General features: G+C 46.6%; 1 protein-coding gene across 3 annotated transcripts in view; it reads right to left on the reverse strand.

Annotated features, from left to right (window-relative positions):
• Positions 1–11,859, reverse strand: part of SSBP4 (single stranded DNA binding protein 4) — a 65,169-nt gene extending 53,310 nt beyond the window's left edge. For all 3 annotated transcript variants that reach the window (XM_034437637.3, XM_087894438.1, XM_034437636.3), the window contains exon 1: positions 11,480–11,859. In XM_034437637.3, coding sequence (XP_034293528.1) covers positions 11,480–11,535 — 56 coding nt within the window. In that variant the 5' untranslated portion in view covers positions 11,536–11,859. The remainder of the gene's footprint in view (positions 1–11,479) is intronic.
• Between the last annotated feature and the right edge of the window lie 890 nt (positions 11,860–12,749).

Here is a 12,749-nt window from a genome sequence, read left to right on the forward strand (position 1 = left end):
TCAGCACTAGACAGGTTTGTAGCAGGGGTGAAATGTAAAATTTGTTACTACTGGTTCTGTGGGCGTGGCTTGGTGGGGGGGGTAATGTGGCTGGGTGGGCGTGGCCAACTTTTTTTTTTTTAACTTTTCAAAGCATTTTTTCTAATGCCTTTTAAAAAATTCCTCTCTGCCGATCAGGCAACTCAGCTGGGATCGTCAGAGATTTTTCAAAGCATTTTTTTTACCACCTCTTCGGCCAAGAGGTTGCAGAAAAAAATGCTTTGAAAAGCCTCTGATGATCCCAGCTGAGCCGCGCGATCATCAGAGGCTTTTTTTTTTAACTTTTAAAAGCATTTTTTCGTCAGAAGAGGTTGTAGAAAAAATGCTTTTAAAAGTAAAAAAAAAAAAGCCTCTGATGATCGTGCGGCTCAGCTGGGCATGGTGGTGGTGGGAGGGGGCGCAGGGATTTTTGCTACCGGTTCTCCGAACCACCCACCGCCATTGCTACCGGATCCAGCGATCCGGTCCAAACTGGGAGCATTTCACCCCTGATTTGTAGTATTCACACAACATACTAAACCAGATCAGTTAAAGACATGTCAACTGTATCCAAATAACATGCTAAGGGTAGCTGGTTCATCTAAATTTACCTCTTTTGGAGGCACAGCCAGTTGCTCCACCAAGCTCATTTGGTTTATGGTTCATTTCTTATGTGAACTCAAGAAATGGATTACACACTCCCCCACCCCCCAAGATTGGAGGTGGTCCAACCCAGCCAGCCTTTGCAAAGCCCTGAAGGCCAGAAAGTGTTTCTAAGCATGAGTACAGATTGGTTGTTGCAGCCCATGAAGTACTTGAGTTGCATGGATGCATGTTGCTTGTATTTTGATTTTATATGCTGCTAAAAAAAACGCTGTGGTGAAATGGATGGCCATATAAATCAAACCAGATTTCAGATTAATAAACAGTCAGAACACAGCCAATGGGTTTCCATTGCAGCTGCTAAAGCTCCAAGAAGAAGAAGAAGAAAAAAAGTCTTCTGGCCCTTTTGGTGTATGTTGATTTAGAACAGTGTTTTTCAAACTTGGCAACTCTGGACTTCAATTCCCAGAATGCCCCAGTCAGCCATGCTGGCTGGGGAATTCTGGGAGTTGAAGACCGCACATCTTACAAGTTGCCAAGTTTGATAAATATGGATATAGAAAGTATTCTTTTGGGAGTAATTTGTCAGGAGAGGGTGGTTCTTCAACAAAGAGGGTGGAGTCAGAGGTAACAGTGAGAGGAGTCAAACATTTTTGACGTTTCTCTTTTCTCACCTTTCATTTTTTGACATCACTTTCTCTTTCCTGATGACACAGAATAAAGCGAACCATTTTGAAATGACGGATTGCTAAATGCTTTAAATATTACGGCAGGAGTCGTAATAATATATCTATCTGTTGCAAAATATACCTATCGTAAATCCCTATTGCAAAATGATTGACAACTCAGTTTAGTTGTTCTTTGTAGGAATTCTAGTCAATACCTCCACTGTCCATCATATCAACTATCCGTACTGCATCATGCAGTCGATATTCTGCTTCTCACAGTAAGCCACCAGATCAGATAATTTCACGAAGCCCACGTATGTGGCACAACGGGAGCAGCCCATCCCTTGCATTCGGAGATAGAATGCCTCAGAACATGGAGGTTCCACGCATCAATCCTAGCCAAAAGCTTCTAAAAAGTTTTCTTCTTCCTCTGTAAATGTATCTAAATCTCACATTAAACCAGTGGTGAAATCTAAAATTTACTACTGGTTCTGTGGGTGTGGCTTGGTGGGTGGGTAATGTGACTGGGTGGGCGTGGCCAGGTTTTTTTTACTTTTAAAACCATTTTTTCGGTGAAGAGGTTGTAAAAAAATGCTTTCAAAAGACTCTGACGATCCCAGCTGAGTTGCCTGATCGGCAGAGGTTTTTTAAAAAGCCTCTAACAATCAGGCAACTCAGCTGGGATCGTCAGAGGCATTTAAAAGAAAAAAACCCTTTTTTTCTTTTAAATGCCTCTGACAATCCAAGCTGAGTTGTCTGATCGTTAGAGGCATTTAAAAGAAAAAAAAGGGTTTTTTTTAAAAAAAAAAGCCTTTGACGATTCCAGCTGAGCCACGCGATCATCAGAGGCTTTTTTAAAAACTTTTAAAAGCATTTTTTCAGCCAAAGAGGTTGTAGAAAAAATGCTTTTAAAAGTAAAAAAAAAGCCTCTGATGATTGTGCAGCTCAGCTGGGCTTAGGAAGGGGGGCAGGGATTTTTGCTACCGGTTCTCCGAACCGCCCGCCTCCATTGCTACCGGATCAGGTTATCTGATCCGAACCGGGAGCATTTCACCCCTGCATTAAACCCTCTCCAAGTCAGAGGCCCCCCAATCTTTTGGGGCCGGCAAATACATTTGGAATTCTGGGCACTTGCAGAAAATAACTGCCAGGATGCGCATAGCAAAGCATGAAATATTCATTTACCTGAAGACAAACTGCCTGGTTCTATCCTTTTTCTGAGCAGGTAGGCATATTTTTTTGGGGGAGGACATCTACCAGACTGCAGCCACTCACCAATTATTATTTTCTGTCGTAGGGATCTATGTGGGGCCTAAAAATATTGATGCAATTTTTGTTCAGGCTAGCTTCCTATTATAATAATAATAATAATAATAATAATAATAAGAATAAGAAGAAGAAGAAGAAGAAGAAGAAGAAGAAGAAGAAGAAGAAGAAGAAGAAGAAGAAGAAGGTAAACTCAAGTATTTATCAAGAAATCTTGATGGGGGAACATCTGGCCTGTAAAATCTATACCGCAGACTAGGATTAGGATAGTGGCTATTAATACCTGTTGAAACTAATGAATTCTGTAAATTAATTTTCCACTGCACTGCACTGCATTCCTTTAAACAGCCTCGAAATGCCTGGCAGTTGCCTATGAAATTCGGTGGAGTTCTTTGGATTCTGGCGTACACGCGGGAACAAGGACAGGTACCTGCCTGCAATTCCTTAAAACAGCCACACCTATCCCAGGATTGCACAGCAGCTGCAGAGCCAAAGATGCAGCTGTTTCAAAGAGCCGCAGACAGCCTCTCTCTGTCTTTGGGCTCGTGTGTGCTGCAGAACGCTAGCTGCATTTCTCTACGACTGTCCAAATGCTACTGCTGTGGGAAGGGCAGGCACTGTTTCTCCCGTGTTCCCAAAACTGTTTAGCTCTGTCCTCATCTCAAACAGGTGAGACCACCCCCCCACCTTCCTTTAAGTCAGTAGCCCCTCCAGGGCAGACGTGGCCCCATGCCATAAAAAGGGAAGCACAATCTCCCTTTATTATTTTTTTTTCTCAACAGCATCATTTCTACTCGGAATGGGCCTCTTTCCAGAAATCTATAGCTGCAAATCTAAACCTATGACTTGTTAGATTTATACCCCAGCTTTCTTTCCAGAGCAAAAAGTAATTTGATAGCAGCCGCTTCTCTAATGTTTCTCCCCCCCCCCCCGCCAGCAATTCTACGAAGGGCACCAAAGTCCTCCTTCTTCTGAATCGATGATATTTAAACATGTGTGAAGGAAGGAAGACTGACTGAAGAATTAACGCTGCAATCAGGAGCCTTGAAGAATCCTTCTGTTAAGGACTGTTTGACTCATATTCGGTTGCCATGTTTTTAGTTCCTAGTAGATCACCTCCATTTATAAAAATGTCTTTTTTTAAACAGGAGGAACGGGGTCTGCAAAGGGAAGGAGGTGGTAGTCGTGACAATGCAATCACAGCCCCAGCCTGTTTTGATGTGCAATCATCTCGTCTTTTTTGATTTTCATATAAAGGTAAAGATAAAGGTTCCCCTCGCATATATGTGCTAATCGTTCCCGACTCTAGGGGGCGGTGCTCATCTCCGTTTCAAAGCCGAAGAGCCAGCGCTGTCGTCTCCGTGGTCATGTGGCCGGCATGACTAAATGCCAAAGGCGCACGGAACGCTGTTACCTTCCCACCAAAGGTGGTCCCTATTTTTCTACTTGCATTTTTTACGTGCTTTCAAACTGCTAGGTTGGCAGAAGCTGGGACAAGTAATGGGAGGTCACCCCGTTACACGGCACTAGGGATTTGAACCGCTGAACTGCCGACCTTTTGATCGACAAGCTCAGCGTCTTACCCACTGAGCCACTGCATCCCTTGATTTTCACATAAGCATTCTCAAAGCATTTAATATTTTAACATTTTACACGGGTAGTCCTCGAGTCACGACCACCACTGAGCCCAAAATTTCTGTTGCTAAGTGAGTTGTCAAGTGAGTTTTGCCCCCTTTTGTGACTCTTCTTGCTACAGTTTTTAAGTGAATCATTGCTTTTGTTAAGTTACTAACACGGTTGTTAAGTGAATCTGGATTCCCCATTGACTTTGCTTGTCAGAAAGTCTCAAAAGCAGATCACGTGACCCCAGGACACTGCAACCGTCATAAATATGAGCTAAGCGCCAAGTATCTGGATTTTGATCATGTGACCATGGGGATGCTGCAACAGTCATAAGTGTGAAAATGGTCATAAGTCACTTTTTTCAGCGCCGTTGTAACTTTGAACGGTCACTAAATGAACTGTTGTCACTCGAGGACTACCTGTATCTGTAGGAGATGACCAGGTTGAGCCCGAGGGTGGGATCAAATGTGTCATCAGTTTGGCGTTGCTATGTTCCTACAAGATCTAAATCCAGTCCATCCCTCGTGAATTCTCTTGATTTGTCTAGTGCCAGTTTCTTGTCTATAGGTAGCATGAAATATAAACTCATAGTATTTTTTAACTCTGTCCTGGGTCCCTGTAACTTGCACCTGACGATATTTTTGTTTAAATAGCTAGTCCCGCATAAATATTATAAAATGTGGCAGTGATTTTAAAACAATGTTTTTACTCAAACTAGAGTGGGGATTTCTTTCTTCCTCTTAATTATGGCATTTTGTACTTTCAGTGTTTTCTTGTGCCACTTTTTTAAATACAGGTAGTCCTCAACTTAGAACCATTTGTTTAACGACTGAAGTTACGACAGCACTGAAAAAAGTAACTTATGACCAGTTTCTCGCATTTAGAACCACGGGTGGGTTCTAATTTTTTTTTTCTACCGGTTCTGTAGGCGTGGCTTTTGGGGGGGGGGTGGCTTGATGGTCATGTGACAATTATTTAGGATTTAGCAGAGGTACTGGTCTACCAGGCTTTTCACAGCTTGCAGAGCTGTACCGATCTACCCATTTATTTTTGCAGGCACTGATCTACTCATGTATTTTTGCAGGCACTGATCTACCCATTTATTTTTGCAGGCACTGATCTACTCATTTGTTTTCTTTTAACACTGATCAGCTGTAGGGCGGCCCTTTGAAGCCCCACGGCAAGAGTTTAAACAGTTTTTTTCCCTCTAGCCATCAGCTGCGACTCAGGAGGCAGCAATAGATTGGGGGTGGGAACAAATAAAAGGTAAGAATAACGCGCGGGGGTGGGTAGGTGGGGGCAGGGGGAGCAGAACTGGTTCGGAGACGTCATATCCTCATCACTACCGGCTCGGCAGAACCGGGCCGAACCGGAAGGAACCCACCACTGCTTAGAACCATTGCAGTGTCCCTGCAGTCACATGATCAAAATCCAGGCCCTTGGCAACTGGCATGTATTTATGACATTTGCTGCCTTCCCAGGGTGATTTGATCACCATTTGTGACCTTCCCAGGAGGCTTCTGACAAGCAAGTCGATGGGAAAGCCCAAATTCACTTAATGAGCATGACAAAAATGTCATAATTTTTTTTCCACTACACCAGTGGTGAAATCCAACTTTTTTTACTACTGGTTCTGCGGGCGTGGCTTGGTGGGCGTGGTGTGACTTGGGCGTGGATTGGTGGGCGTGGCAGGGGAAGGATACTGCAAAATCTTCATTCCCTCCCCACTCCTGGGGGAAGGATATTGCAAAATCTCCTTTACCACCCCACTCTGGGGCCAGCCAGAGGTGGTATTTGCCGGTTTTCCGAACTGCTCAAAATTTCTGCTACCGGTTCTCCAGAACCTGTCAGAACCTGCTGGATTTCACCCCTGCACTACATAATTAACAACTGCATCAGTTAGTGACTGAAGTTCTCGTCCCAGTTATGGTTGTAAGTTAAGGACTACCTATAAAAGTTTTCACCTTGTCCTTCACTGCAGGTGGGGCATGAATGGATTTCTTTAGTCCTAGTTGAACAACATGACCTCTAAACTGTTCTGACTCTCTGTGCACAGAAAGGGTGTGTAGGAGATGACCAGGCTGAGCCCAAGGGAGGGGTCAAACACGTCATCAGTCTCACATCCCTTCGTGCCCACAAAAGACGCCCATCTTGAATTCCATTGACTCTTAAGTACCACCAATTTGCTTTAACTGTCAGATTATTGTAGAGAGCTTTAGAAAACAATAAATCTATATATCTATTTGAACTGCTTGGACTTCTAATTTTCTGTGCTTGCCAGGGTTTTTGTATCTCTCTCCTTCTTTCCTTGGGAGCCGTGGTAGCACAGAATGCAGTACTGCAGGCTACTTCTGCTGATGGCAGTTGGATCCTGACCGGCTCAAGGTTGACTCAGGCTTCCATCCCTCTGAGGTCAATACAATAAGGACTCAGATTATTGGGGGCAATATGCTGACACTGTAAACCGCTTAGAGAGGGCTGTAAAGCACTATGAAGCGGTATATAAGTCTAAGTGCTATTGCTATGGCTATCCTCCATGCAAGAGCATCTGTAGTGCAGATGTTGACGTGACTGACCAGAACAGTGTATCTCAACCTTGGCAGCTGTGTGGACTTCAATTCCCAGAACTTCCCAGCCAGCATGATGACTGATGAATTCTGGGAGTTGAAGTCCACATATCTTCAAGCTGCCAAAGTTGAGAAATACCATGTTCTAATCCACTTTCACCTATGGAAACTCATAGTGGAATCTTAGGCAGGTCACTCTCTCTCTCTCAGCCCAACCTACCCACGTTTGTGGTAATAGGAAAATCCCCACATGCACTGTCTTGAGCACCTAGCAAAAAGGCAGAACATAAATCCAAAGAATAATGCTTTTATAATAAGTCAGTGTTGTTATTTTTAAAAATGCAATATTCACAATAAATGGCACAGATGTTTCCCCTAAAATAAGACATCCCCTGATAATAAGCCCAATTGGGCTTTTGAGCGCATGCACTAAAATAAGCCCTCCCTGAAAATATTTAAACGCATGCGCAGCCTGTCCCCGCCATTTCCTCTGGTTAGGGTTAGGGAGACAGAGCTGGAAATCAGGTAAGACGACAAGAGGAGCCCCGTCTTGCTCAATGCGCCCCCAAATAATAAGACCTCCCCAAAAATAAGGCCAAGTGCTTATTTCGGGGTTCAAAAAAATTTAAGACAGGGTCTTATTTTCGGGGAAACACGGTAGTCAACTCACTGCTCCATCTTGCCTACATTTTATCTAAATAATCAGGGACTCTCCTTCAGCACAGGGTTTTTTCCCAGCCATTGAACTCAAGAACCATTTAAATGGAACTGATGGTTCTGAAGTTGGGGCTTTCCGTGCTCAAACCAAACTGTGGAAATTTATACTAGCTGCCTGAAACAGTTGGAGGGCACAGCATTTCAGAACCATGTTTTGCCAGTAGCCGCTCTCTGAGATATTAGTTCCTGGAGATATCACAGACTGGACCTGGAATTCCTGCAGATAAAAAATATGTGCTCTACCTACTGAGCAAAACTCTTCTCTGCCAAGAAAATTAGTTTAGCCGTACAAAAAGAGCCATAAAATCTAGATACAGGAAGATGATCTAGCAACCAACTAAACACTACTGTATTAACCCCTGCTGGCACACATATATTTATTTAATTAAAAGATTTATACGGCCATCCATCTTATAAAACAAAGCTCTGGGCTGCTCACAATAATAAAAAAAGCCAAAACCAGGAAACCAGACCTACCTGACCCACCATCTCCAATCCATGCAATCCTCAGGTTTCAACTATACCCAGCCACAATGCCCAGAAGACCTGGCCCTTTATGGCTTTCCGGAAGCTAAAAGTGTGTGTGTGTGTCTACCAGATTCCAGAGGGAAGGATATTATCGCAAAACTGGCCACTGAGTTCCCCAACCTGATGCTTACCATTAGTGCTAGACTTCTAGTACCCATAACCTCGGTCAGCATGGGAATCCAAATTCAACATAACTTAAATTAAAATGAGGACCCAGTTTGTTGGGGGCAATATGCTGCTTCTGTAAACTGCTTAGAAAGGGCTGTAAAGCGGTATATAAATCTAAGTGCTATTGCTATTAAATAGAAATTAAGTTGCTTATTAAAAGGCACGAGGTTAGGAAAAAGTGGGATCTACCAAAAGTGGGGAATTCTCAAGACAGCAGTTTTGCAAAACCAAAAGCATAGTTCAGATGCACCACTTGCCTCACATCCCCTTCAAGGCAAACTCATAAAGGCACCCAAATATCTGGAGATTCACTTCCAAGACAAAATTCAGGTAGTCCTTGACTTACAACCATTTACTTGTTTAGCGACTGTTTGAAGTTACAATGGCACTGAAAAAAAAGTGACTTACGACCTTAGGACCACGCTTACAACCACCGCAGCATTCCCAGGGTCATGTGATCAACTTTCCCGTGCTTGTCAATTGGCATATATTTTACAGGGTTGCAGCAAATAGCAATGGTAACTGCTCTCTGCAATCTTCCCAGCCAGCTTCTGACAAGCAAAGTCAACGAGGGAAGCCAGATTTTCTTAATGACTGTGTGATTCACTTGTCTGCAGGGATTCTTTTAACAGACATGGCAAAACAGGTTGTAAAACTGGGCGCGACTCAACTAACAACTGCCTTGCTTTACGACAGAAATTCTGGTCCTAACCGTGGTTTTAAGTTGAGGACACAGGATCTTGGAATTCACCAAAGCAAGCTCTCAGATTCAGCCTTCCTACCCCACATTACATGAACAAAGATGAGTGGCCTGCCTTATAGGAATTTTCTAGAGGGAAATATTTTTTAAAACCTTCTGAAAATACTGTATTTCTATCTCACACATACCCTTATTGATTAGCGTAGCTACTAGAGCTGTGCAGTGGAAATAATTCAGAAAAGATGTTTGATCAGAGTATGCAGGAATACAAGCATAGCACCTATCTGTAGCCATCTAAAGCAATCTGATTGCCCCCCTAGGATTGTACCCTCTGCAGCTATTCCATGGTTCAGAGAAAAGACGTGGTTGCTTTAAAGAGCAGCAGAGATGGGTTTCATTTCTGACTGTGTTCCACTGCACCTTTGTACAACTGAATATGATGTATTACAGTCTTACTAGCTGCTATGCAATCTCTCTCTCTCCCTCCCTCCCTCCCTCTCTCCTTAAAAGCTCCTGTTCTACCATTATCTGGGATGCAAAAATCCAGATGTCCATTGGACATGAGAAATGAGAAAACAGAAAATTCTTTATATTTTGCTATCAAGTGGTCATCCAACTTTCTACAGCCCAGGTATGATGGGTCTACCTTATTAGACCCCCCATATTGGTGATATGTTTCCAGAGGCCCTGCCCAGCTGCTGCCATCACAATTGCCAACTTTCTCTCTTGCTGCTGTTTTGGTGGTTTTAAACTGCACCTCAACAAGAAGGAATTAATTAGCTGAAGCTTTTTGAGGCATGGAGAGGAAACAGTGGAAAAAAAGCATTCCCTGACCAAATATCTTCTGGCCAAACAGCTGTTAAACCAAAGGGGAAGGGCCAGGAAAGGGGCAAAAAGAGATCTGTAGACCTCCCAGCAAATCATCCAAGGACTTTATTAAACATATTTATGTAGTATTATGTAGTACTATGGCATCTGCCTACCATAAACAAGGTATCTTCTTTTGCAAAGCTATCATAAAAAGACAATCTTCTGTTGCACAGGTCTTAGAATTTGTGAATGGCCCCTGAAGAAAATAAATACCATAGTTCAAAATGGTGAGCTCTCCCATATCCTGAGGCAGCTTGTTCCCAACAGGTATCTCCAGATGTTTTTAGATGTCAATGTTCCTAATTCACAGGTAGCACAGCTCAGATCTGTGAGCCGTATGTGTGGGCATAAGAATAGAAGTGGTCTGTCTGTGTTTGGGAAAACCTTTAACATGCCCTATTTGGCTTCAGTGACTAGACTAGAAGCAGCCTGCTTGTATCTGGTGGCCTTGAGTTCCACATCTCCTCTGAACCAGAAGGGGGATATTGCAGAGACTTCCTCTATGCATGCCTGCGTAGTCCAAAAATCAGAGAATGGAAAGGTTTTTTGGGGGGGGGGGAGAGCTTTGCAATACCAGCCTCTGGACTGTAGGGACCCCCTCCTCTGTAAATAACTTTGATATGCACGTTTTAATCCTTCCCCATTGAGGTCTGCTTCAGAAGCCCCCCCCCACCTCTCGTATATCCCTCCCCCCCAGCGCCTGGAGTAGCCCCCACGTATTTCATAACCTCCTCGGCTCCAGCAAGCAAACATCAGCGCTGAGGAAAACTGAGGTCAACCCCCAACCCCCCACCCCGAGGTATTCAGCGTCCTCATTCCAGCGCATACAAGCAGAGACACGGCGGTTCCATTTCTCGGGGGGGGGGGGAGACGACAAAGACTATAAACTCCACTTGTCACGGTCCTCCTCCTCCTCCTCCCCCCCTCCGATCGCGGGAAGATTTGGGGAAGGGAGGGGGGACAGAAGGGGGTCTGTCGAAGACAGGAAGAGACACACCAGCCGCCCACGTGTGCCTGGAGCAAACAACTGAGCGATGCAGGGAGGAAGCGGGCGGGGGTGGGGGGGCGACGGACGATGGAGGCGAAGCTGCACTCAGATGCACCCCACTCCCCACCCACCCCGGGTAGGGAGTGGGGTGGGGGTGGGGGGGCTGCGTTTGGTCTCCAGGCAAAGGCCGCCCGCCGGGTGCCTTCAATCCCCGCGTCCTCTTGCCGCACGTCGGGCGAGAGCGCAATGTGCCCGGGGCTGCCCAACCTCTCTCCCTCCCCAGGATGAAGGCTGCGTGTGAGGGGGAAGGAGGACGCCTCCGATCTCCCCCTTCCCCGCCTCTACCAGGAGCAACTCTTCCGTTCTCGGGCGACCCCCCCTCCCCAAATTCCGAAAGACCCTCCCGTAACTTTCCCACCCACCCATCCACCGCGCCCCTCGACGGGGCTCCCCGGCAGCGCTGACCCCCCACCCCCGGGGCAGGCTCCCTCGCGCCAAGGGGAGCCCGCCGGCGCCCAATCCGAGGGAGGGAAGGAGGGAGAGGGCGCGCTTTTCAGGGGAGGGGTCGCAGGCTGGAGCGGCGCGCGCGCACGGCCAACTCCGGCTTCAAAGTTTAAGCAGGGAAGAGCGGAGTTTGCCTGGAAGCGGGGGAGGTCGGAGGGGTGGGGGGGGGTCCCGAGGCGTCCCCGTCGCCCCCACCCCCGGGGAGAAAGAGGCGGCAGGGTGGGGGTGGGGGTCGTCCGGGGAAAAGCGGAGCACTTACTTCTCGCGCGCTTGTCCGTCGGAGGGCACGCTGGAGCCCTTGCCCTTGGCGTACATGGCTCGGGGGGGAAGCCCCCGCCGCGGCACCTGCCGTTAGAGGAGCTGGAGGAAGAGGAGGAAGCGGTCTGGGGATCGGGGCCGCCGCCCGCAGCAGCGCTGGAGCCCCATCGCGCCGCCGTCGAGCGCCCCCCGAGCTAGACTGAGCGAGGAGCCTGCGGACGCCACCCCGACTGAAGGAGGCTGGGCGCCGCGCCGATGGCTCCGGGCTGCCTCCAAAGAGCGAAGACGGCTCCGGCGGACCCTCCCCTCCCCGCGATCTCCCCTCCCCTCCTCGGCTTTTCGTGGCTGTTCCAAGAAAGGGGCCTCCTCCCCCTCCCTGTCTCCATCGCCTGGCCTCTTAAAAGGGCGATGCCGTTTCCATTCCGGAGGAAGGCGAGGAGAAGAAGAAGGAGTTTGGGGGGGGGGGGGGCGCTCAAGCCCTTAACCGCTGGTTCGCGCTTCTTTCTGGGTCTCCCGGGTTATAGCTGGGTGATTTATGCGAGCAGGCTGGGTTCCCGCTCCACGATTAGCCAAGTCAGATGGAGACCTGGCGGCTGCGTTTGTGAAGCCGACCAGGCTTGGAGAGTGTTAACTTCGGGGATTTGGGGGGGGGGGTTGGAGGTGAGGCTTGGAAAGCTATGTGAACCCTGTCCCGTCGGTTAATTTATGGCTTAGTATATTGTCAGTATTCGAGTTAACTCTGTGAACGGTTGCAAAAGTCGGGGGACCATTTTCGAGCTTGAAAACTAAGGATCTTGGATTCTGCTGGTCGTTGTCCTGCCTTGCAAGAGTGTTGTAAAATAAAAACAAAAATGTTATTGGGAAAAAAAGATCAATGTAACTGTAATAAATGATAATGTAATCTGCTACAATATTGCACACGGAGAATCCATCTGAGAATCCATCTAATAGCTTCAATAAATAAATAAATGTAATTGCTTAACAAAAGGGATCAGAACCCAAGTTCCTTACTCCTTACAGGTTTTATTGTTTCTAGCGCCACAGAGTGTTGGGGGAAAAAAATGATGTGAAGGAGGCCTCAGGTCTTTCGCCTCTTCCGTCTTTCAGCAGATAACTCTGAAAAAGCAGAAGGAACCCAAGGATGGCCTCACACCAGGAGCTTCCATCTGAGAAGCTGCAAGGTTAGTAAGGCCAACTGAAGTCAGGCTAAGGTGCTCAACCCGTAACAAGAGTTTTCCATCCTGTGCTCTCCTCCGCACATTAATTGGCTT

The sequence above is a fragment of the Pantherophis guttatus genome, chromosome 1 (genome assembly GCF_059756535.1).
Source record: "Pantherophis guttatus breed Tessera chromosome 1, ASM5975653v1, whole genome shotgun sequence".
NCBI lineage: Eukaryota > Metazoa > Chordata > Lepidosauria > Squamata > Colubridae > Pantherophis > Pantherophis guttatus.